Genomic DNA, 25914 nt, shown 5'->3' with positions numbered 1-25914 from the left:
GCCACTTTTCCGGAGGTTTTGAAATGGTGGGCGAAGAGTCTTCCTTAACGAGTAGAAGAGGAAAATGGTCACTCCCACAGAGATCGTTGTGGGTGGACATTTTCAGCTTTGGGGCTAGACTTCTCGAGCATAGACAAAGATCTATTGCTGAGAATTCCCCATTGAAGCTGTTAAAGCGGGTTTTTTCGCCGCTATTTAATAAAAACAGGTTAAAATCCTCAATAAAGTTGGATAAAATTCGACCTCTCCTATTGCTTTGGGTTTCTGGCCCTCCCCAGAGAGGATCATGGGCATTAAAATCTCCCATCAAAATGAACGGCTGAGGAAGCTGGTGGACAAGGGCTTCAAGGTTCAGGCGGGTCACCGGTGCACCCTCTGGCAGATACACGTTGCATAACGTCATCCTCTCAGGGGTGTGCACCGTGACAGCGACGGCCTGGAATGGAGAGTTCAGTTGGACTCGCGAGGTGTAAAGGGCCTCACGGGCCGCAACTGCTACTCCCCCTTGGGCTCGTTGGCCACTTAGGTCATCCGTTCTAAAAACAGTGAATCCCTTCAGAATACCCTTATCTTCAGCCTTAAAATGGGTCTCTTGGAGACAAATACAAGAGGGTTTAAAATCTTGGATTAAAATGGCCAGCTCCTCCTTGTGCCGATAAAAGCCATTGCAGTTCCACTGCAGAATGGAACACATTTAAAGTGTTAAATTAAAATAAATAAATAAATATATAAATAAATAAGATGACTAAAAAGGGAGATGACCAACTCTATTGAGGTTATCGCTTGAAGCGATGTTTCCTCTTCCACTCGTTTGCGAAGACCTCAGTATCAGAGATACTCTGGTCCTCTTCAATTACCTCCGGCCTCTTTGGCTTCACTGGAGGCGGCGGGGAAGGTGTATTCTCACGCCCTTTTGGCGTGTTCCCCTTGGTGGTTTTCTGTGGGCTCTTCTTTGAAGGGCCCACAGGAGTAGGTGGCTCCTTGTCCACCTTACTCTTCCCATCCTTCACCCTTTTGGGTTTAGGCACTTGCGTGTTTTCAACTGGGGATTCTTTCGGTATCTCCGTCTGCGTGGCAATGGTACACTTTACACATTGCGTGGTTGCAACGGAAGCAAAGGACCGGGAGAAAGTTGGAGCGATTAGCGCCCTGTATTTTCTCCTCGCTTCCGCATATGGGATTTTTTCAAGGGTTTTTATCTCCATGACTTTCCTCTCTTCTTTCATCTTCGGGCAATCACGAGAGTACACTGGGTGTGTACCCTCGCAATTCACACAAAGAGGTTCCGAAGAGCACTCTTTATCCTCGTGCGCGTCTTTGCCACAGCGCGGGCAGGTGGCCTTACCCTCGCAACGCGACGCGACATGGCCGAACCGTTGGCATTTGAAACAACGCACGGGATTTGGGATGAATGGCCTCACTGGTACCGATTCATAGCCCACAAACACCTTGTCGGGTAGTCTATCACGCGCAAACGTCAAGATCACGGAGGTGCTGTTTACGTTTTCTCCGTTGCGCCTCGTGGTGAGTCGACGACAATCAGTCACTCCCTGAGAGAACATTTCTCTCTTGATTTCTTCGATGTCCACGTATAGGAGGTCGTAGTGACTGATGACTCCCCGACAGGTGTTAAGAGTGCGGTGCACCTCCACCTTAATCGGAATGTCATGGAGCATTCCCATAGCAAGCAGTTTATCGCTTTGTGTATCGTTCAGGGTCTCTATAAGAAGTGTACCATCCCGGAGCTTCTTCACGCTCTTTGGGTCCCCAGGCACAATCTGTGACAAAACTCTGCGAATTAAGAAAGGAGAAACCTTTTTCAAGGTTTCACCTTCCTTTATGCACGACATAATTAAATAGCGCTTACATGCGCCTATGCACTTTTCTCCCCCGCCGGTGTCCGGACGGGATCTTTTTAGTGGTGGAAAGGGTTTTTCCTCCATAATAATTAATTATTCGTCCCTCGGCCTCCCCACCCGCCACGGAGCCACACATTTGGGACGCCACTCCGCCAAACCGGAGCGGTCGCCAGGGCTAACTCGAGGGATATAGCGCTTCAGGAGTGGTTGTCTGTTTCGGGGTGGATCTTCGGTGCAAGGGCCCACCAAAACCCTTACATCTCCGACCTCCCTACGCAGACCCCCACAACCTTGGCACTCGCCACCGGAGCGAAAACGCGACGGAAGCCGATTGACCGGGAGTGGCTAGCTCCCGGCCTCCCGTTTACACGAAATCCGGGGCCGAAGAGGGGTATCACTCCCCGGTCCATACAGGGCATCCGACACCCTGCTGGGAACCAGAAAGCTCACCCTCCAGGATCCCCTTTTCTCCCTTACGGGTCTCCAGGCACGGCAAACACCTGGGCGGATCGCAGGCCAGATGGTATGGCCGCTCACAGACAGTGGATCCACAGCACTGTCCGGACGCATCCCTTGCTGGCTTGGGGTTTGTTTTCGGGGTTTTCTCCCCGCCCTTTTAGTCGCCTCTTACGACAAGCAGGGATACTGCGGGAGTATTCTCTATCCCCCTACCCGCGGGGGGGTTTTGTATTCGTATGACGCATAATGATATTACTTGCTTTCGGAGTGAAAATAATATGATTGTGTCACGACAGCATTTTGCTGTTCCTATTAGGTCAATATCTCTGTTGCACAACATTATGCCTTGCAACTTGATGTTCCCTTGTTGGTGCCTCAGCCCACTGAGTACCATCTTTTGCTGTCATTCCTGACAGCAGTAGGTGGGTACCCAGTTATAGAATGAATGGTGGAAGTTTGGTTATAGACCGGATGGTTAACAATGACAATTCAAAATTGATCAAAACAAACGGCGAAACTCAAAAGTGGATGGTCAGTGAAATATCTAAAAAAAACCTGAAACAAACCATAGCACTTTCCTATGTACAGCCATATTTGACTAGCATTATAAAAACAAATGAATTCTACACGCAAACTCAGTGCCATCTGTGCCTTACCTTTGCCTACAGACTATACAGCAAGAATTTCTGAGAACTTAATCTGAGGATGAGGTGGGTGGGTGGGCAAAACTCTTTATCCCACTCCCATTGACTCCTTCCCTCCTGCAAGTCCCTTACATGACCTTCAGTCAATGAATTCCAATTTTAGCGCAAACTTTCCATCCATCCTGCAGCCAGTTCTTTGATTTTGAAGCGAAAGAAAACGCTGCAGCTTTTATACAATAATTTATGCCAGTCAGTGAGAGGAGTATATACCAGGAGAGGGATGATAAAAGACAACCTGTTCTCTCACACTAGCTCAGAAATATCTACTTTCTACACAGCATAACCATATGATAACTAGTACCTTAAAAACAATGATAATTAAACACACCTGTCGCAGCAGATTGAAAGCCTCTGAATTTGGAATGTGATATTGGGTCAACTGGATTCTAATGTGGTATGAGCTAGGATCTCTAAGCAATCTGCTCAATATGGCAGAGTCATCACCTTGTGGCTGGGATTGGGAACAAACCCATATGTGAAGATACAGAGACCCATTTTGCCGTGTCTTTAGTGGCAACTCCAGAGGAAGATTTCTGAAATCCAGAGTAGAAAATAATGGTCAGTAGACAGTTAAAAAAATGGAAAGAGGTTCCAAAGAAGGTATAATGACACAAAAGAAGCCAAAATTCAAATGCTACAAGATTTAAATATGCTGGTACACTGCCATAGAATAAATACAAATTTTTATAGATTGTGGGCTTATTTCCACTGGCTGTGGAAGCATATCTAGAGCAATTTGGCTGTACTTGGCATATTAGCCTCTTTTAGCAGTATTATGCAAATGTTGACTCTACTATCTACATGGCACATTTAATTTAAAATGTAATCTTAAGAAAATTTAACATTTTGTTGTAATACAATACTGTTAAAATTAACACCCATAGCAATCAACATTAAAAATACCAAAATCAAACGGAAAGGAAATAAGCATCCACAAATATGTGATCTGGTCACCCCAGAAACAATGGTCCATTTCTTTCGATTAAGTCTCTCAAGCACATAATGATTCAAAGACTCCTAAGCATGTTCATTTAGTGCAAAGGTTAAACCCTAAAATGAATGAAGAAGCTGTTTTTCCAGTTTAGGAAAATTAACATTCTGAATGCACCAATTCCTCATTCTTGAGTCAGTGGCATGCAGTCACTCGGACATTTTCATCAACTTCAGGCAAGGTACAATATTCCCTACCTAGAGCAGAGTAGATGCAAATTTTAAGAAAACATGTAAAGCATAAAAATCTATTTCATCACAATAAGTCAAAAACTCTTTTGTTATTAGTTAACTAATAAACCTCTATCCTTTATTGAATGAAAAACACTCAGTAAGTACATGCAGCCTAGAAAAGAACTAGTAAGACAAAGTTTAACAGAGTTTAGACATTAAAGATTTTAATCCACACTGATAAATTAGATCAATTGGTGTTAATTCCTATTTGATACATGTTTTGGCAACCCCATTCCTCTCACAACTTCACACAAATAGTCTATCATAATGCTTTCAACTGCAGCCAAATCAACTCTGTTATAAGTAAAAATTGTTGTGCCATGTGATTGGTTGAGGCACTCATTTTCTTATGAATTGTAGAAATATACCCTTATACATGAGACCACAGTAGTAACAACAATTATGTGTTAGATAAGGAACATAATATCAGACCTATCTGTTATGAAAAATTATACTAAGAATGAGAAAGGAATAGAGATTATGCAGATGCAATCAATTTTTTCCCCATATTTAAAATACTTTGAGAACAATTTTAAAATCAAAGGTTAAGAAGATAATAGAGATTGAAAAGATAAGGATCTTATTTCATAATTCAACGATACTGACTGGGATAACTCAAATTATCCATATTGAATCCCAGATCCATCATACAGATATTATAAATAAGGGCTACCCTTATTGAGTTAAAGGTTACCAGCACCATCTTGCATGATATGAACAATAACTGTTGTTGTTTACAAATGCTAGTCTTACCTAAGAACATATAAGTTATTTTATTGTAAAAATTAAAGTGTCTCTGAAACTTAATAGTTACATAACAAAATTCAGTGGTTCCAACATTGAGAAACTACTGTATTTAAAACTAACATTCAACTTTACTGAAAAAAATTTATATTTCAACTAAATTGGTTATGAGGCAATAATTATTGATTAGAATGTAAAAAATTGCAAACAATGGTTGATAGTTACATTATGATATCGACCATATTACATATACTGAGGTATGCTGTAAGTATAAATAAATACATGAAGAATATTGAGCAAGTACGCCATCCTCATCAAAAATTCTCTTGCAATCAAAAGTTATTGATAGCAAATCATTCCTTAGAGAAATTGATTTCCCGGAAAATGAAACCAACATTCTGAAAAAATATTGTTGTACTGTTTGACTAAAATGGTTCATCTCAAAAAGAACACCAACAGTGGTGATGGCAGTATCACTTCATTTGTTCTAAAAATAAATCATCATTACTCCAAAGGAAGGCTGAAAATCACTCACAAGTGCAAGGAAATCATTTCTCGACAAATAAATAGCAAGGAAAGATATTTTCTCTAAATAACAAATTTTACAAACATCAATATCATAGAAAAATGAACAAATTGGAACTAAATAAAATATTCGAAGAACAAAATGTTTAAACTATAACTTTGATGTACAGTATGGTCCACTACCTCAATTTGTGAAATCTCAATACAATGCCTTCCAATGGAGGGTCAAGTAGGATTAGGATGCCAAAGAAGAACAAAAATGCCAAGATTGATAGCATCTTTTGAACATACCTCAAAATGAAAGCCAGAGAACTTTCCTAATTTTATATTTTAAAATTTTACGAAACAGATTTTTACAGGAAATATGTCCCTTGAATTTCCAACAAAACCAAAATGCTCTGAATTTTAAAGGTTTTCCAGGATGAGAGAACCCTATGCATAAAAACCTGGAGAAAGCATTATTTACCGTTAACTTTAAAGATTTTTATGCTAACTCTAGTGTAGTAATTCACAAGGAGAAACTAACGGTTTCTGCCTTGGGCATCTGTGATCACACTTCAGCATCATCAGCTATGACCTGGCTATCCAACTGTTGTTCCCGGAGAATTTTTGTATTTTTCCGCATTTTTGTAATTAGGGAAGAAGGAAAGGACAATTAAGGTATACACTGGACTATAAAGAAATTTGGCATTGCAGGAGACCTTTGGATCATTGTACAGCTTCTCAGTGCAATTGACCCTGAAAAGTATGAGCAAGGAGTCGGAGAATTCTGATAATAATGGTAATTAGTATCTCACCGAGCTGATAACATAGGAATTTCTGCCAACTGTGCATGCCATTATGACATTTCATCTTACCAACCGAGAATAAAAATATCACTTGGTGAAGGAATCAGGAAAATATTTTTAAAAATTGTACAGAGGATGAAACTGTCATTGCAGATATTGACAGTACTGCAGTATTGCCTTTGTAGGTTCATAATATGCAATACATTGTAGATACAGGTGGCCAATAAGAGCAAATGGCACATTCAAACCCAAGACAGCTAGATAGACAACAATTTTAAATGGCCCAAATGAAGAAAGATGAAATTTTTGTCAAATAATTTTGTAGGTCAATAATACCAGTTTTTTCTATTATACCCACAGAAATCTAATAATTTTTCCTTTGACCACCTTTTGCTCTATTCCAAAGAAACTGCGGAAGATGCCACAACAGTACCTTTTAAAGAATTCATCCGCTAATGTGCATTTCAATGCAACAATATCAGAGTGTAAAAATCATTCGCCTTGACTGGGATTCAAACCCGGATCCTTCAATATGTCGTTGAGTGCTTTAGCCAGTTCAGCTATCGAGGCTTCCTCTTTAACTCTGAAATTTTGGGGGCTTTAAAGGAACAAGATGTTATGACATGGCATCTTCCGCAGTTTCTTTGGAATTTGTCAAGGTACAAACAGCCTAAATGTTTAAAAGTTGGCTTTCACCTCATGGACTATGGTGCGCTGTGCACGACTACGAATGCCTGTGACATTGTATGCTTGGTATTCCGTCACAACATCTTGTTCCTTAAAAGCCCCCAAAATTTCAGAGTTTAAGAGGATGCCTCCATAGCTTAACTGGCTCGAGTACTCGACCGGGCATTGAGGGATCCGGGATCGAATCCGGTCAAGGTGAATGATTTTTACATTCTGAAATTGTTGCATTGTTTTGCTCTATTGTTTAATAGTAGCTTTCGAATAAATAGAAAGTTTCCCTAAAATACTTATTTCTACATTTCATTGCACTACATATCTAACAAAAAACAGAATTAAACCCTCAAAGCTAAGCTGACCACGCCAATGTTATTGCAATGAAACAATGTTACAGCAGTCAATCAGAAACAATCATTAATAGTTAGCCAGTAAGCAGAGCCATTAAATCACCTGACATTAATTCAATGGCTTGACGAGTTATCCAGAGATAAACTGGATGCACTTGGTTGTACCATCAGTAACCTGGCCTATTTAACAAAACCTCTCCCTTCTCAAATACAGGCAATACCAATTACAGGCATAGCAGTAATACCATGATATTGGAGATAAATTTGCAAAACCCAAGGATTGAAGGCCAACCAGATCCTCACTTTTGCTTCAATTAAAATGATAATTGGGCTACCACCTGGCCAAAATCCAGCCAACAGAGCCAGATGCATATGATGTGAAGAAAAGAACAAGCTATGTCACACATTTTAGTTTCCTGCAAAAGGAGGAACCTCAATAACTTCTTGGGGACATCAATTTTGGAATCCTGGAAAAGCAGAGGTACATAGACATTCAAATAGGGATGAGCTTAGATATCCTCTAGGTCATACACACTATGGGCACAATGATTATGGTAGGCAATGGAATTATAGGCCTAGGTGACAAACCATATTAAGGAGACCTTCCATTCACACCAAATTAGTCAACGAACCAATCACAAGAACACACTAGAACAATCTTAATACTTCATCACAGGACAACCTGCAAAATATATTTTGCAATACTTTTTATGTTTATGTTCTCCTAAAGATGCATTAGATAAGATCTAATAAAGAAACCTAACTTGAGCATAGAATAAGTTTCCATTGTATAATGGAAAGGGTGTAATTTACTTGAGCTACAAAGAATGCTACAGCACTAATAAAAGAACTATGAGCAATCTTTATGTTATTCAAGTGAAAAAATAACTAATAGATTATATATTCTAAATGAAGAGGAAGACAATTCTCACATCAAGTTCAAATCAATCTTTATGTAGAATATTCTCACTCAGCTTTCCTAAGAAAGACAGTGAGCACAGCACATGATAAAGTAAATAAAAAGGTGAGTGCTGTATATTGGCCATAGGAACAAAACTTTTGGCAGGTGAACTGTATACTGCAGAAGTTAGGAGAGGAGTTAAATATAAAAAAGTAGATATATAAAATGAAGTAAACAAAAAGAATGTAAGAAAAGGAGGGAGTGAAACCAGGTTAATAGTGTATTAGTAGTCAAATATAAATTCAATTATATTATTATTTTAAGTTGCATAGAATGGTAAGGTTTAGGACTAGTTCTTAGGGGAAGAAGATTACTTTGAGTGAGGTTTTTTAGAACTGGGAATTGAGAGGAAAGAGAAATAAGCTAGATGGAGATGAAGACAAAGAATTTTAATTCATGGCTGGAAAAAAAGAACTTATATGGTACTTCTGAAAAAGGCGGGAGTCATAGAATGCTCACATGGGGAACTGGCAATGAGCAAAGTGATGAAATAAATTATGTATACAAGCAGGGAAGGATGAGAACAGAAGATAATTTGTATGGTAGAGGTGGGTTTGATATTGAGCTTAGGAAGAAAATTGCATTATAAAAATAGTTTTTGCGCAAAGTAATTACGAATTCTATTATCATTTCAAATGGCACCAAAACCTAAATTTTTATTCAACTACTTATTTCATAATAATCCTGTGTTGACCAAAGAAGCATTTAACTGGCAAATTCTATTTTATAATCTTTATGAGAAGAAATATTAATAAACTAAAATGTAAATTGTGGTATTTTCAAAAGATAGCATGAGAATATCAGAGTGATGAAATATTTATTGCACATCCTAAAATTGAAAACTCATTTCATATGCATTGAAGAAGTTCAACAATTACAATAGAATCAAAAAATAAAATATATATATATATATATATATATATGTGTGTGTGTGTGTGTGTGTGATAGTCAATTGCTTTGAGTTAAGTTTTTGAATTTCTTTTACATTAGTCCAAAAACAGCATTTCAGCCTTTATCTAATGATATAAAAATTAGACAATTACACACACCCACTAGATGGAGTAAAAATCACATAGGCGGGAATCAAACCCACAATCTCTGGGTAGGCAGGCGAGGATATAACCCCGCCACCACTGGGGTCGGGGATGGACATAAACGCATTTATTAGCTTTACTTAAAAATACAAAACCTGAGACACCACACTACAATGAACTTTTTTATTTCCTCAATCATTTTAACTCCCATTACTCGACAAAACATTCCTATCTTTCCTAACACTCTCCCTTCTATCAGTCATCAAGATTCCATCACCAATCAAAATTCTCTGACTCCATCTTTCCTGCCTTCTTGAGATTCCTCCCAAAAATGCTCTGTCCATGCTAATTGCTTCATTTGATTGCATATCCATCTATTTTACATTTTACTGCATCACTCTAAATGGAGATGTGCATGGTTATAACATAAGGGGTATTAACGATATACATTACACATGCATAATAACTAAAACTTTAAAAGAGGACTTAAGGAAATGGACAATTATTTAATCATTTACCTCAGTTATTGAAGGTGATAGTAGTTTTAAGAGCGACTTAAAAATTACCTGTGGAAGGAGATGTTCTATCCTGTGAAATAATGATACTTAGCGTATTTAAGTACTTAGCAGTAATTTTTACATATTCCTGGGTAGGTTGATGCAATTTCTTACACATTTGTGTATATTGCTGTAATTTTTACGAAATACTACCATGATTTTTCATATATTTACATGACTTGCATCCATGTGCAAATGACCTATTGTTGTATTGTATCCTTATCGCCTGGTGAGAATAAATAATAATAATTTCATGAATTCTTCACAGACTCATTCCCTCTCCAGTTCCTCCCTTGCCATTTCCACTGCATATAAATTTAAATCATGGGCAATTAGGAAAATCCCAGACATACCCCTCTTCCGAACACTGGTTATCCTTACCCTCCATTAGCTGCCGAACAGTTTAACACAAATACAGGTTATGTATAAGTAGTCTATCCCTCCAATCAACTCTTATCTTCTGTAATAATTCCTTTTTCTAGTCATTACTCCATCAAATGCCTTCTAAAAATCTGCTAGACAAACAAATAAACCTGGATTACACTATTTTCTTTTCCATCAGTGATCTCATTACTGATATTGCATTAAATTCAATCTTCCTGAAACCAAAATGATCATCCCTCCAAGTTATCATTAGCCCTCCTCTATCCTCTTATTGATGATTCAAGTACCACTTTTTCTGCAAATGAAAGCAAAATTGTTCTTGTCCTATTTACAGCTGCCTTTCCCTTATTATTAGGATGGGAAGTAATATCGATCTGACAAAATCTTCCAGCCTAATTCCTACCTCAAAAATGCAACAAATTAGCATATGATCAAGATCTTCTTTCCTTTTTCCTAAACCCTGAAATAGTTTTACAGGAATGTTATTTATCCACATGGCCTATTTGATTTAAATTCCCTTTTCATCTTGCAAGAGAGTATACCTGGTCCTAAGCTCTCCTCATCTACACCATACCCTCTTTCTCTGTTTAAACTTGCTGGCAAATATCTTTAACATATAGATCCTGTGTATTTTTTTCCCTATCAAATCTTTCCACGTTCAAATAGTACTTTACCTGACATAACTTTAATAGTGTACATGGATTTTCCCTTCTAACTTTCCAATAGATATTTTAACTCCTTGGGTTGAGCACCAATTTTACCTTCCTTTGCAAACTCTCCATGCCCTCGCACTTCATCCTCCGCCATGCTTCCTTTGTCATATTAGTTTCCCTCCTCAGTTTAAGAATTATCAACTTGTGCTTCTTTCTACTTAATTCAGAGTTTACCTTCTTCCATTTCCTTATATCTTCTTTTGGCACCCTTGTCCCTTTTCACTTCTCTTAGTTTTGTTTGCCAATTTTGACATCCTTTTCTTGGTATGCTCCATTTCTCCACTTATTATACCTTTCCTCAATCATAACTTTTCTAAGGTCTCCTGGCAATCCTTTCATTTTGTCCCAGCTAATGCTTCTACATTCCATTTCCTTACTTGTCTTCCCTGTTTTAAACTACTGACATTACCCTTCATTAGTACTCAACTGTGATCTGTATCCGCATCCACTCCCAAGAAACAGAAAATTTATCATAGTTCCTAGGTATGTAAAAAAATAAAATAATCAGTAGGGAGTAAAAATGTATACAAACACAGTCAGATGGTTAAAAAATGGTTTATGTATTGTGACAGGACATTTTTTTAAATGGTTACTCCCATAACACCACTGGAATAGACAAATCCTGATCTGTGCAAGGAGAAGTAAACAAGAATGGCATCTGCAATTTATGTATTTGGTACAATGTGTCATGGTACCAATGAGAGCGTCCTCATTTATAAAAATAAAATGCAGGTTCCACATGACTGATGCCTTAGACTAAGAGAAGGACTCAACCCTCTACAAACATGTCTATAAGTTTTTCTATTTAGCACTAATCTGAAAATCGCCTCATTTTTTTGGTCATTACCTCATTATTTAAAACCAGAATATATCATTAAGATAATAACAGGCATCCAAGCTCTAGTAGGAGGAAAACCAACCTAGGTGGGAATCAAACCAACAACACCCCTGGGTAGGCAGCAGTTGACATTCTCCCACAACTACTAGACCCTCAATAAAATCAAATTTATCAAATAATCCAAAGATATAATTCTTCTCCCACTCCTTCAATCTCAAAGGAAAGTGGGTGGCTGGCCACGAAATCATTTTATGATGTGGAAACCGTTTCAACATTTTTAGTTCATTTTAACAGTGAAGGGTGTCAAGTTAGGATATATTTACTTTTAGACTAGAAAACATATTGCAGTGCTAGAAAATTCAGTTGGAATGGATAGAGGACCCAAAGCAGGTTCAGTATCACAATTATGTTTTTCTATGTCATATATCAGGTTTCCTAGAAATGGGTTGAAGCTCGGCATTTTCAGTTATAAACAAATGAGGTGCAGGATACAGCATAGGTTGGGCAGATCATGAGGGTGTAAACAATCACAGATATGTTAAAGAATTTCACTCAGGTTGCTAAAATAAACAAAGATCAGCCTTCGTCATATTAAATGATATTAATCCAGATACTAGAGCTAGCACACAAATACTAGAACAATTGCACGCCTTCAAAGCCACTGAATAAGTCCCACATTTGAAAACTTTAGTACATGGTCGATGGCCATTTAAGTCTTCATTGATGGAAACAACTTTTGATTATGAAAATTTAGAGGTGATTCAAACAAGGATTAGGTTTGAAGATTCTTTTTTTTAATTGCAGAAACATGATGAGACAACATAAGCCATTTTCTGTAATAAATAAATATAATATATGGAATAAATTGGCTAAACAAAATTATTAAAACCCATCTACACGTTGCTAGTTATTAAAAACAAAATCCTTACAATACTCGTTTATCCTCAATTGCTGACTATTTTGAGTATGGACATCGGATAAATTAAGACCATAAAGGACAAATATCTCGTCAATGAACACAAGAAAACCCTTCATTCGCCATACTTCGGTGCTTCGTCGCTTCAAGTTTTAATGATGAAATGATCTTTACGGCGATATCATTCCGTCATTATAAAATACATGTAACAAAATATACATACTATACACTTACATGTGAAATAATGATACCGCCTGATAGATACACGTCAAACTTAACTTGGCTAAAATTTACAAGAATAAATCGTTATACATATTAGCATACTTTTCAAACGGTGATGTATAGTCGAAGTTGGGGACATTTAGAAAAGGCTTAAAATGTCTCTGCTGAGTAGGTTTATCCATTGGAGAAGTGAACATCAGCAACTGAAAGAGATAAGAGAATTGTAAAAATATTTTAAAGGGCAGTTTAAATAAAAAAGACACGAAATCCATACCTGTAGTTTGGATTCGGGGCGCAGAAAAGGTTCAAAGCAGTCCTCTCCTGCGGTACAGGAGGTAGGGACAAAGAGCTGTGCCAGCGTCCATATTGAATGAACTATATATCCCAAAAATAAGCCCGAAATAATGAGAGTAAAAGATGGCCAGCGCATGATTGTAACTATCGCAGTACTAGCAACACTTGGGACATTGTAAAATGTTGGGTAATACAAGACTTCGGATAACGTTTTCACACTTGAACATCATCTTAACGGTTTCGAAGTTAGCACTGTTTGCATTTCGTATTTCATATTTTTCAAAGATTCGATTCCCGCTGTTTCCGTTTACTTTTTTAATCAATTTTTTGTTTTACTCGGGTATTATATCTTTTAATGATAATTTATATTGTTTTAAATATTTTTTGTTCCAAAAAGAATGATTTTTAACGCTTACAGATTAGCATTCATATTCTTATAGGTATGATGTTGATGACACTTGCACTAGATGGTAGTTGATGGAGGTGATTTCAAATCGAAGACGGTCATTGTTGAACTAAAAGAAAAATAAGTTCTTCCCTCAGCTGGTTGTATTTAAAATGAAGTTTCCTCTACACATAGAAATAGTTCAACGTCAGGACAGGTATGAGTTTGTGTCATGGGATACCGTGGTGGCTATTTGAGTACTGAAATGTCGCTATTTAATTATTACACACATTTCAGCACGCTGACAAAAGAGTCATTACGGAACTACATTAAAAAGATCGTTGAAGATGAAGGTTATATAACCCCGGGAGTTACCTTAACAAACCTCAATCCAAAGTTTTTAGACGAACACGTCCAAGCCATTTATATTAGTGATTTACCATGTGAAATCGAGAAAGAGGTAACGAACATTGTTGTAATATTACTTATAAATTGAGAGCCACGTCGACTTTGATGCTAGCATTTATGATTTAATGCATCAGTTTGTGTGCGTTGTTTTGAGTACTAGTTCCTGAATTGTATTTTGCAGAGTGTGAAGGTTTCAGAGGTCATCATAAAGTATTATGTGTATCGGCTTGATGATGCGGGACCACAGGCAGAAGTTATGGACGAGGAAGAAGATATGACCGCAGCAAACCATTGGATATTACCTTCCACAGATTTTCATGGACTTTGGGAATCGTTGGTGTATGACAGCAGTATTAAGGATAATGTATATTTTTTGCATTTAATTCTTCGTTTCTCTAAATATGGTCCTGTAAGATTGTTCGTGTCATAACGTGTGTGATTATAGAATTCTGGCGGCTCCTATAGGAATATAAAGGAGACATGAGGAATATAGAAATTGTGGCATATTTAACTAGGCGTTAAATCAGTGGGATATTTAAAGTAGGGTGCTTACGGTACAGCTTTTTGGCAAATGGGGCGGGAATGCTAAATGTGCTCCCATAAACATTCTATATTTTGCTACTTTGTTTTCAGTTGCATGGTTTAGTGGTATGCCATGATATAATTTCGTATTTTAAAATTTGCATTGTGATTTCTTCCTTCTTACAGTTGCTGAACTTTGTAGAGACTACTCTTCTTTTTTCGGATAAAAAAGTTGATACAAATGTTGTATCTTGGAATCGAGTTGTCTTGCTCCATGGCCCACCTGGAACTGGGAAAACCTCGCTCTGCAAAGCTCTTGCACAAAAATTGAGTATTCGACTTTCAGAACGCTACAGGCATGGGCAGTTGGTGGAAATAAATAGCCACAGTCTATTTTCCAAATGGTTTTCAGAGGTTTGGAATACGTTTTTATCCATTACTTTTATTTACTGTGGTCAATTTTGTTATATATGTTTGAAAATACTAGGAGTATTGTGATACCAAACTACTCATTCCATTTACAGAGTGGTAAGCTTGTTATGAAAATGTTTGAAAAAATTCGAGACCTTATTGATGATAAAGAAGCATTAGTATGTGTCCTTTTAGATGAAGTGGAAAGTTTAGCACATGCTCGTAAGGCTTCTATGTCCAGCAGTGAACCTTCAGATTCATTACGTGTTGTCAATGCAGTTTTGACACAAATTGACCAGATGCGAAGGTAAGTATCATATAAATATCAGAATATGTAGATATACAGTAGATATTAAGGTAATTTAGATACTTATTGGTTAAAGGTAGGATGGTTGAAAATGGTCAAGTTGGGTTTCATTTTCACTCAACCCCACCAACTCAACCAATATGAAAATATTTAGCCTATAGTCAAAAAGGCAATGTCATTCAGGTGGGGATGTGACAGTTATTAACTCAAGAATCCAATGAAAAACATTCTCTTCCCCTTGGCACCACACACACTGAGTCAAAGGAGAGTATAAATGCTCCTTTGTAGTGTTCCTGTGCTTTTAATTCCTCCATTACACGAAAAAACCACAGTTATCAGCCCAAAGGTTGACTTGATAGGTGAGTTCACCTAGTACCAAGCCCAACAACATGTGGAATTCACATACAAGGGTATGGAAGTTCCTTTCGCTGCCCTGCCTGCACATATAACCGGGACCCTCTGGTCAGTAGTCAAATGCTTTACCCACTGGACTACCATGTCCCTACAGTTCCCTAAAATCATTGAATATTCTGAGTTTACATTCCTAATATGGATTCAAAAAAGTTTTACTGGACTGTTAAATTATGGCACCCAAACATACTTTTAATGCCTGTGCGGAGTATATCCTCCAGTAATATGAGCCCTTTGTTCATTCTCCCTGGATGTACTTGGTCCTTGATAGCAAACAAATGTTGCCGATCTCCGATCAGAAACTTTCAACAAATTCTCATGATAAGGGATAAACACTTCACTAATAACACTTATGTTAAAAGTTTGCCATTGAATATACCTCAGTCAGTTAATAAACATAGATGTGGAATCAGTTTCATTTTTTGGCCTACGTACTGGTTTCCTACTCAGGTTGAAATCCTAGTGGTGGTAGAATTTTTCAGATCCCTGATTGGGTCCCACAAGGGGAGGACTTCAGGTGGAGTACACTATCAATCAAATAGCATATCAAATTGTGCACCTCTTGGCATTTTCCATTGTGTAGGCCAATGCCAAAACTGGATTTCTCTTCGATATTTCCCCTTTCCCTGAAAATCTTACCCCTTCCAAATTACAGTGCCACTTCTAAAGGTGAAAATAATCTCATCTGTCGGTTGCTTCCCTTACTAACTGCTATTACTTCTCAATAAATAAATAAAACCAAACATTAGTAACTGAATAAATATTAAGTCAACATCTTGACCCCCATTTATTTGATAAGTACCAGATTTTATTATCATGACAGTAAAGCAAGCAATTTAAAAACTATTCAGTATGAAAATGAAAAAAATTTTTTAATGAAAATATTTCTAATAAGATGTCTTGAATTAAACTTAGTCCAATCAAGGGGAGACACAACTCTTTGAGTTGCTATTAAGGGAAACAACTATTGAAATTTATAAAAAGGTGAAATGAAGCAATAATTCATTTCAATACTATCTCTAGGAGCAGTAGTTTCCTTTTGCTTTAATATTCAGCAGTATTAGTACCCATATAACTATCTCTCTATTCACTATCCATACTTATGCTGATTCCAGAAAAGTTGTCTATACTTCCAGTCTTCTCCTATGTAATCATTTAATACACTGAACAGTAAATATTAAGCAATGGTAAAGCTTAAAGTGTATACATTAGTCATCCAATTTAGTTCAATGAGATGCCTAATAATTACATCAATTAATTTATATGGAAATGAAAACTTGAAGTATGTGAAATGAAGTGTTCTTGTATTGACTTTTTTCTATTGTTGAAATTATGGGAAGTGCATTAAATGATTGTGAACTAATGAGTAATTTACATCTGAAAGATTGATATAATAATAAATTGATTTACTCTGGGTGTAAACAATGTTGTACAGAATGGGATGTGCATTCACTGTTTGATGCTATCAGCAATTTGAGAGTCAATAAATGTTTACTTTCTATTGCTCAAAAATATGTTACAGAGACGGTCTTTTCCTGAGCAGAGTACAGCTGTGTATCATGCATGGAATGAATTTGAACTTTACAGTGTTAATGCTCAATATCTTCCATTGTTGTTGAAATATTTGAGCTGAAACTCTCTCTGGGTGCATAGGTTTATTTGATAATGATTGCATTTTATTTCATAAAATATGATTTTCAGGTATCCCAATGTTCTTATTTTAACCACCTCAAATCTGACAAATGCAATTGACCTGGCATTTATTGATCGGGCTGATATCAAGCAGTACATTGGTCTTCCTTCGGCATTTGCCATCTACAAAATATATCATTCATGCATTAATGAACTTCTAAGGGTGAGTGTAGACTATCTAATTTAATACCAAGGTGTGTTATTTGTGCAGAGGCTTGTATTGTGCTTTTGCTTTCTTTGAAATACGTAATTACATGAAATATATCATTCCCTCCTTAATATTCTTAACAAAACATAAGTCTGTTAATCATAACTTTTATGAAGTAAGAATACAAATTTTTGGTGAAAACTTCATAATAGGAAAATTCATCGCAGCGAACGAATCACTATTGACTTAATATATTCATTTGACATTCTTAGTTATTTTGAACCTTGGGCTCATGTCGAAACCAGTTAAAATTAGAAGTATTTGATTAAAATATTTATACAAACAATTTATGCTAAGCCAAGAATATTTTGATGCTTTCCTCTCTGAAATCCAACTGTGACGTTACTTGTATTTGCTTCATACTTATTTCTTTCTTATGTATACCATATGTACTTCATACCAGAGCAATTATTTAATGTGATAATAAAAAAAATTATTCTTTTAATTTTCTTCCATTTGATTTATTTTTAAATTAGCTCCTTCACTTCAACTCTAATAGTCTTGTAAAATATTGTTTTCCTTGCTTGGGCCCATGCAATGGAATAGGAAGGAACGCAATTCATTTTTGGCACAGTGGCACAAATTTTCTGAGTGAATGTAAGCTTAGAATGGAAAGCATGGATTTCCCTTTAGATTGAAAGAATTGTATGGCAGAACTTGATAGGAAAGGCCCAGTATGATAGTTTTGTCCTCTTCAAGGATATAAGCGTAATGCATAATTTGTGAAGACTATTCACCAGATTTTACCATTCAGAAAAGTTTATTTACACAAATTTTTTCCTGAAAATATTAACACTTTAAATTTCCTTTTATCTTACTCCATTTCTGCTCTCCTTCAGAAAATAATAATTTGTCACACTTCTGGAAAGTATACGAATCTGATGAGTTATTGGTGGCTCATTTTTAATGGAAAATGGCCAAGATGTTACGAGCCTTCTTCTAATTTCCTTTTGAGCCGTACTTTCCCATATGGGTTGTGGAACTACTATTGAAGTATATTATTTGCAGGTCAGTAGCTATAACTTCATGGTTTTCTACATATTAAGAGTAGGTTTTGAACGATTCTTATTTTCTACAAATAATGAGAAGTTCTCATTAGATGTACAATATTTCCTTCTTATTTGTTCGTAACTTGTGTCTGTCTTCATGCAGTCCAAAAAGCCTTGTCTCTTCCTTCTTCTATGCCATTTACTTCTCCCCTCCATCAATGCCATCAGCATCTCATTACCTGTCAATAATTCCTCCATGCACTTTCTTCCTTTTTCACATTTCCCCTGTCTACATACTCTCTTTACCCACCATATTTAAAATCCAAGTTTTTTTCCCTTTCTACCCAAAATTTTTTTTATATGTGTCAAAAGATTCTAATCTACGATTGTCTTAATTCCTCAAATACCAGGTTTAAATCTATACAGTAATATGGCCCTCATTGAATTCTTTACTTATCTTTATTTGCATCTTTACTTAATACTTAGCTCACCTATAAGAAAGTCTCTGTATAGATGCTTCTTTTGTCAGCTCTTCTCCAAATGCCCTATTATTATACCCATTTTCCTTAAATATTCTCCTCAAATATCGAACTGCTCCACCTAATCGAGATTATTCCATTCTTATTAATTGTTAGACATAGTTTACCCGATTCTAGAAAATCTCTTAACTTCCATTTTCTTAAGGTTAATCTTCATCCCATGATTCTCTCATTGCTTTTGTAAACCATACTCAATAATTGCTCTCCCACTACTGTCTGACTAACCTCCTCCTTGATTATATGGAAATCTACTTCCACTTCCATTCTAAGTTTAAGCCTTTCTCATGCCACCCTTAACATTTCCACTACATATGGGCTGGAATGTACTGGCAATAATGGTAAAATGTCTAAATCATCAATATCCACCCCAATTCTACTTCTGCTACCCTTTCCTGTGCTGTCTGATTCATATATAGGTTTCAAATAAGTCCAATGAATACCTTTCATTATGAAATATTTTCATCAATTCTGTCCACTCTACTCATTCAAGCCAAAGCTCCAAATCCATTAAGCACAAAGACTTAGTGTTAATATTCTATGATCATTTTTAACGGTCATCTCTCGCGTTAATGCTTCTGTTTTAGGACCCAGAAAAGGGATATTGTTAACTATATTTAATAAGTGGCAGTAAACTCTTGCATTCTAACTCACACACTCACTCTCTATGTTCTTATTTCAGAAATAACTCTTGTTCTTCTTCCCTTTCAAACCCCTGCTGGTTCTTGCCTTTGCATGGTTTGGTACCATTGCATAATCTTCAATTTATGATTCCCGGAATTGCCTTAGCTGAGTGGAAAATTGAACTTTTTGTCCTATATTCGTCTCATATTACCACTTGACTCTTTTTGGAATGGGAACAAAATTAGTCGTGAAATCTTCCCACCAAATTTCCTCCTCATCACTACTATATAGTCTAAAAAATCTTTTGCTTCCGTTTTCCTTAGACTTCAATAATATTTTCAATATAATCTGTCAGCATTTATTGACTTAATTTCTCTCAGTGATCTTTCTGTGTCACTGTGTAATATTCATGGACCCAAGCTATCCTTGTCTACATCAATTTTCTCTCAATGCTGACTGGCCATAAAACTTTTCTAAGTATTATTTCGGACTTTCCTGGTTCCATTATTAACTTTTTCTGTCTCATCTCTTATTGGATGGACATTTTTTTTCTATTACTGCCTCCAGACAGTTTTCTTATCTTCTTATATTGCTCCTTTACTTTTTCATGCTTGGAATTTCTCTGTATCCCCACTCTGACCTTTCCACCTAATTTCCATGGCTATTTTAGTTTCTTAACTAAATTTATTATTTAGCTCTCGGTACGCTCTCCTCCCCATTTCCTTTTTAATGATCTTCCATTAGTGGATATAAACTGACAAGAATTTATTAGGGTTTCACAGGGGTTTTTTTATAACCACTTCCTAGGCTTGTAAAGTAAATATGCTTTTAACAAGCACTTCCAAAATAAAATGAGATATGATATTTGGTACAATGACGAACCCTTGCGACAAGCTGAAAGGTTAAATATAAAATAATTAAACCAGAAAAATGGAGCATCAATGAGAGCCTAGTATTTAAGGAGAAAGTGCATCAGAACAGATGAGGGCATTTTGTTTAAATAGAACTTTCATTCTTCAACATTAGTTGAAAAAAAGATATTACAATTGTATAAGGGTTGCCATTGGGAACTAATTTAAAATTCAAGAAATCTGGGAAATCTACTTATTACGGCTATAAGAGTTTTCATTTTATGTTGTTAATTCAAGAAATCAGATGATGTAGGTAGTATAATTGCACCATAATTATGCCCTGCTTGTTACTCCATGTTAGGTATGATAAAAAATTTATTTTTTTTTTCAAATATCAGACTTTAACAACCACTTCACGTATTAATTTACAAGCATTTCTGCCATGCAGTATTTAGTTAATCATCTACATCACATGTGAATGGCTAAGTAGAATTAGGAAAAGTATTTTATCCAGTGGTTGGATGCCAAGTCATCGCTTAGATTGATTAGATCTAATCAGCCTAATATTTTCAGGTTGGAATAATCACACCAGTTGAAAAAATATTTCCAATTAGGTCTTTGCAGTTGACTAAATTTGAGGAAAATGATGCCACCCGATTGAGTATTCAGCTATTGGCTATTGCTAGGTAAGTCAATATAACATATAAGATAATCATTGTTAGTCTTAAATAAAGTTACAAATTTTTGCTCAGAGGAAAACTGGTATAATTTGTACAATGCCAATCATTTCTTATGTAATTAAAACCTTGTTTAATCCTAGAGGATCTCCACAATTCATTGTTCTTAGGCTTAGGGAATTCAAGTTTTCTATATTTATTTACTTTATTATTAACTTTAAAATGCTTACCTTTCATTACCAAATTTTTCAACATCATCAATTTACATACAATCACTTTCATAACTATTTAATCATACTGGATTAAGTCTGCTTAAGTCGTAGCCATTTCTTCTTGGACTGCTAATGACATTTAATTTAGTATGATAAATGTTGTAAATTTATCTATAAAATTATGTTACATGTTAGAGATCTTCATATTAGATTATACTTTGTTCTTATCAATAATAAATATAAAGAGTTAAAAATATTGGAATTTACAGAAGCAATCTCACTAAACAGAGTAAGTCCAGTATGAAGTAACAGATAAGAAATAGTCTTGATGTTCCTAGAATTTATTAATTGCTATCAATAGTCATAGAAATCTTTTATTCAATATAAATACTGGGCTGCTGGTGCAAAACATTGGCATATGCAATTATTTACTATGCTTTATTTCAATTCTTCCAATTTTTCAGTGTTAGGTAACTAAAAGTGTGACATAGGAAATGGGAATTGAAAGGTCAAGGACAAAAATTACACATTTTTTACCATCTGATGTCAACTTTATGTTTAACTGAATGAGCTCTCAAAATTATGCTTTATAAAAAGGATTTTGGGCCACTGTTCCTAAAATTGCATACAAAATGTGAGCTCCAACTGGTCAACATTGACCATATACACTCATGTTTGTATTACGATTTGTAAAAGTAGGAGGGTAATCCCAGGAGTACCCGACCCAACAAAGAAAACACAAATATTTTGGAAAAAAATGTATTTATTTTTCAACGTAATCTTCTTTCAACTCTATACACTTTTCCCAACGATGTTCAATTCTTTCGATTCCCTTTTTATCATAACTGTTTTGCTATTCTAAATAGCCATTAACTGCCAGCATCAATTCTTTATTGCTGGAAAATCTTTGACTGTTTTTTCAAGTTTGCAAACAGAAAATAATCTGAGGGGGATTAATCTGGTGAATAGCATGCATGTGGTGGCAATTCAAACTTGAATTCATGAATTTTGGTCATTGCAATAATGGATTTGTGAGCTGGTGCATTATCTTGATGAAACAATACTTTCTTCTTAGCCAAATGTGGCTGCTTTTCCTTGATTTCTTCGCTCAAACATTGCATTATACTCGCTGTTGATAGTTTTTCCTTTTTCAAGATAGTTAATGAAAATTATCCCAGAAAACTCCATGGACGCCATGACCTCGCCTGCGGATGAAACAGTCTTCGCCTTCTTTGGAGTCGGTTCTCCCATTTGAATCCATTGTTTTGATTGTTCTTTTCTCTTAGGTGTGAAGTAATGGACCCATGTTTCATCCACAGTTTGGAACTGGTGAAAAAATTTGCTTTGTTACAGTGAAACTTTGCTAAACACTCAATGGAAACATCTTCAGAACACTGATTTAGCTCGAGTGGGAGCAAATGCGGCACCCATCCTGTATACAGCTTTCTCATGTCCAAATTTTCAGCTAATATGTGATGTACCGTACTTTTTGAAATGCCTACTATTTCTGCTAGCATGTGCACTTTCAGTTGATGATCATCCAGAATCACTTTGTGGATTTTCTTCACCGTTTCTGGAGTCGTCACCTCATTTGCTCAACCAATGTGATGCTCATCTTGACAGCTTCCACAGCCTCGTTTAAACTCTGCTACCCAATATTTTACTGTTGTAAACGAAGGAGCAGACTCACCCAGAGTACAATCCAGTCCAGCTTTTACATTGGTTGGGCTGCAGCCTTTAAAATGAAAGTATTGCATCACCTAAAGATGACCAATTTTCTCCATTTTCTCTAGCATTTTGGATCCCTCATCTCATTTTTTACTGGTCATTTTTCTTATAATTGGGCAATATATGTAACATACACCATAGCCCCTAAGGGTTCTCCTTTGCTGACCTATCTTATGAAGTCAGTCAAGCCTACATCTTCAGTATTTGGATATTGTTGTGAAAATTACATTCACCCAAGGTTTCATATTTTTTCCAAATGACGCGACATTAAAAACTTATCACTGTGAAACAGATGTTAAGAACTAAATCCTGCAGCAACATGTTATAGAGAGGTATCCAGCCCCATTGATTTCCAGTGGTAATTTTTTCATTATTGGTCAAGGGCAACAGCATAATTTTAATCAAGCCTTTATTTGAGATTGTTATTTTGCAGCAAATGGAAATTGTTGTTGTGAATACTTTCAGTGCATTAAAAAAATTTGTTTGAGAAATGTTGAGGGTGAAAGAAAGAGAAAAAACACTTGGCACTTCCACACACTTCATGTGTGTGGAAGTGAAATATGTTTTTTCTCTTTCTTTTACCCTCACCATGAAAGAATTCCACAAAGTTAAGCCTGAAACTGTTAGCTTTGAAAAATGTTTTTCCTGAATTTAATAGTGAGAAATGTTTTACAATGCAACAATTTCAGAGCGTAAAAATCATTAACATTGCCCAGGATTACACTCTGAAATTGTAGTGCTGTAATGCACACTTAGTGAATGTCTCCATTAAAAGTTACTTTTGCAGCATCTCTCTCAGTTTCTTTGAATTTGTAAACTGTTTTGTTGCGTTATGCTTCTGATTTTATTTAATTTTCTGAACTATATGAAATTACTCTCACTGGTATAGAAATTTATATTTATTTTCCAAACAGAGACTTAACTGGTTAGCAATTTTATGATAGATAAAATTAATGCATATTAATTGAATATGCAGGGTGCGGCTACATAACTTCCTTTTTATAAATGCTTTCAAAAAAGGAAGTTATCTAGCCACACCCTGTAGTTTCAATTCATGCCTGTAATTTTAATTTCATTTGAAAATGAGCATCGTCTCGAATTTAGTCTCCCTTTGTAGCTTAATCCAGCTATTTGGGCTACTATGTCATTTTTTGTGTACTTTGCCACTCCAGGCCTACAATAACTGTAACCACAGGTATTAATGAAAGTAGATAATGCCTTAGTGAATGGAAATACAATTATGGGCCACATGGTACAAAGGTATTGGCTGTGTCATAGCCTTGCTTCTATAATTGGTACTCCATTGATTGGTCTCAACATGCATACCAAAGGCAGCAATGCATATGGCATAGACATTTACGGGAATTCAATTCATTATCAACCTTTGCTTATCATTTTGATGTACCTATTCATTTTTCAACGTATGTTTATACTCTCCTGGTTAAATGTAAGTTGCAGTCTGCCTATTAGAGTAGTATGTAGTCAATTAAAAGGTTTATAACTTATACAAACTTCTATTTATAATACAGAAAGGTTTTAATAGAATTTATGGTTTATATAGTAAGTTCAATTCATCTATACCACCTACATCAAAACATAGATACTTTGCGACATGGAGATATTTGTTATTTAATAACAAAATAATTCCTGTGCAATTGTAAAGCTTTTCAGGAATATTTAGTTTCTAACTCGTTGAAGCACTCTTCATGGACTAAAAATTTCAAACGAGTCCTGGAGATGCAATCTCTAACAAAGTATGTCATTCAGAAACAAAAGGGTTTGGTTAACTCTTTCCTTTAACGTCTTCAAATCTAGTCTTTCCAACAATCTAATATAACCTTTGCAAATCATCATCTTATTTGATACACTAATGCATATTTACTCTCTCTTCCTTTGTTTCAATATTGATACCTGAAGGTTCCAATTTGCTGGAGAAATTTACGTGCTGAGTCAATAGTGTTGTTAATGGCTATGCTGATCTTTAATTTTAAGCTTAAACTGTTATTTCAGTTTTAATTATTACATTCTCTTTCTTTTCATAGGGCCAGTGAGGGCATGAGTGGGAGAACATTACGTAAGATACCCTTCTTAGCACATGCACATTTCATTCAGTCTTCAGTAGTACCTTTGGAGGACTTCATGAAAGCACTGGAAAAAGCTGTCTTCAAGCAAAAATTAGACTGTGAAGAGTTTGCTAGAGATGCAAGTTAACACTTTTATCATCATATGTTTCATTGTTGAAATGAATTTGATCAACAGATATCTGTAAATAATGTTGAAATAAACTACTGACCCAGTTACTGCATTTGTAAATCATTAAATCAATGGTTGAAATTATCCATGTCATTATCCTAGTCTAAACCATCAATGACTCAACATGGCCAAACTCAATATGACTATTTTAACCCACCTGTATGCATATGATGTAACAGGTTTGGAAAGGTATTTTCTAAAATAAGTATAGGTAACAATTTTTTCCTGACAAGTGCATGAAGAGCTGAATCCAGAACGTCAGTTAAGTGAGCGTATTATCACAGATCATTATATATTGGCATTGATATATATTGATTGATCATTAATGTATTGGCATTGACAAGATGACAGTGCACACCATTATCACTGAAAATTTGAAAATGCAAAATATCTGCACCAAGCTCATCTTGTAAGTCTTCACGGACGACCAAGAGCAGAGTCGAGGGT

At 35.9% G+C, this 25914-nt stretch overlaps 2 protein-coding genes across 3 annotated transcripts in view; one reads left to right on the top strand and one right to left on the bottom strand.

The window, feature by feature from the left end:
- The window catches only part of LOC139690374 (lipid scramblase CLPTM1L), a 56130-nt gene extending 42630 nt beyond the window's left edge, over window positions 1–13500 (bottom strand). Inside the window, exons 1-3 of the mRNA XM_071587804.1 lie at window positions 13234–13500; window positions 13062–13162; window positions 3351–3555 (exon numbers count right to left, since the gene is read on the bottom strand). Coding sequence (XP_071443905.1) covers window positions 3351–3555; window positions 13062–13162; window positions 13234–13389 — 462 coding nt within the window. The 5' untranslated portion in view covers window positions 13390–13500. The remainder of the gene's footprint in view (window positions 1–3350; window positions 3556–13061; window positions 13163–13233) is intronic.
- A 116-nt stretch (window positions 13501–13616) lies between these two features.
- Window positions 13617–25501, top strand: pch2 (pachytene checkpoint 2 protein). Of its 2 annotated transcripts, none has more exons than XM_071587982.1 (8): window positions 13617–13855; window positions 13936–14098; window positions 14228–14410; window positions 14755–14982; window positions 15093–15286; window positions 17399–17552; window positions 18437–18605; window positions 21171–21268. In XM_071587982.1, exons 1-7 carry the CDS (start codon window positions 13812–13814, stop codon window positions 18587–18589), a joined length of 1119 nt encoding a protein of 372 aa, XP_071444083.1. In that variant the 5' UTR covers window positions 13617–13811; the 3' UTR covers window positions 18590–18605; window positions 21171–21268. The 2 variants fall into 2 exon arrangements, with proteins under 2 accessions (XP_071444083.1, XP_071444081.1); XM_071587980.1 differs by lacking the exon at window positions 18437–18605 and adding an exon at window positions 25257–25501 and having other exon boundaries at window positions 13626–13855; window positions 21171–21283.
- Window positions 25502–25914: the final 413 nt, after the last annotated feature.

This window comes from Hetaerina americana, unplaced genomic scaffold, assembly GCF_022747635.1.
Source record: "Hetaerina americana unplaced genomic scaffold, ioHetAmer1.1.p SCAF_3, whole genome shotgun sequence".
In the NCBI taxonomy this organism is placed as follows: domain Eukaryota; kingdom Metazoa; phylum Arthropoda; class Insecta; order Odonata; family Calopterygidae; genus Hetaerina; species Hetaerina americana.
This window is presented reverse-complemented; position numbering and strand designations above follow the sequence as displayed.

Excerpts from the sequence above, each read along its gene's own strand:
- pch2 (XM_071587980.1), top strand. The coding sequence starts at position 13,812 with ATGAAGTTTCCTCTACACATAGAAATAGTTCAACGTCAGGACAG. Across the intron at positions 14,099-14,227 it reads CATGTGAAATCGAGAAAGAG|AGTGTGAAGGTTTCAGAGGT; the intron begins GTAACGAACATT and ends TGTATTTTGCAG. Across the intron at positions 17,553-21,170 it reads GCATTAATGAACTTCTAAGG|GTTGGAATAATCACACCAGT; the intron begins GTGAGTGTAGAC and ends TAATATTTTCAG.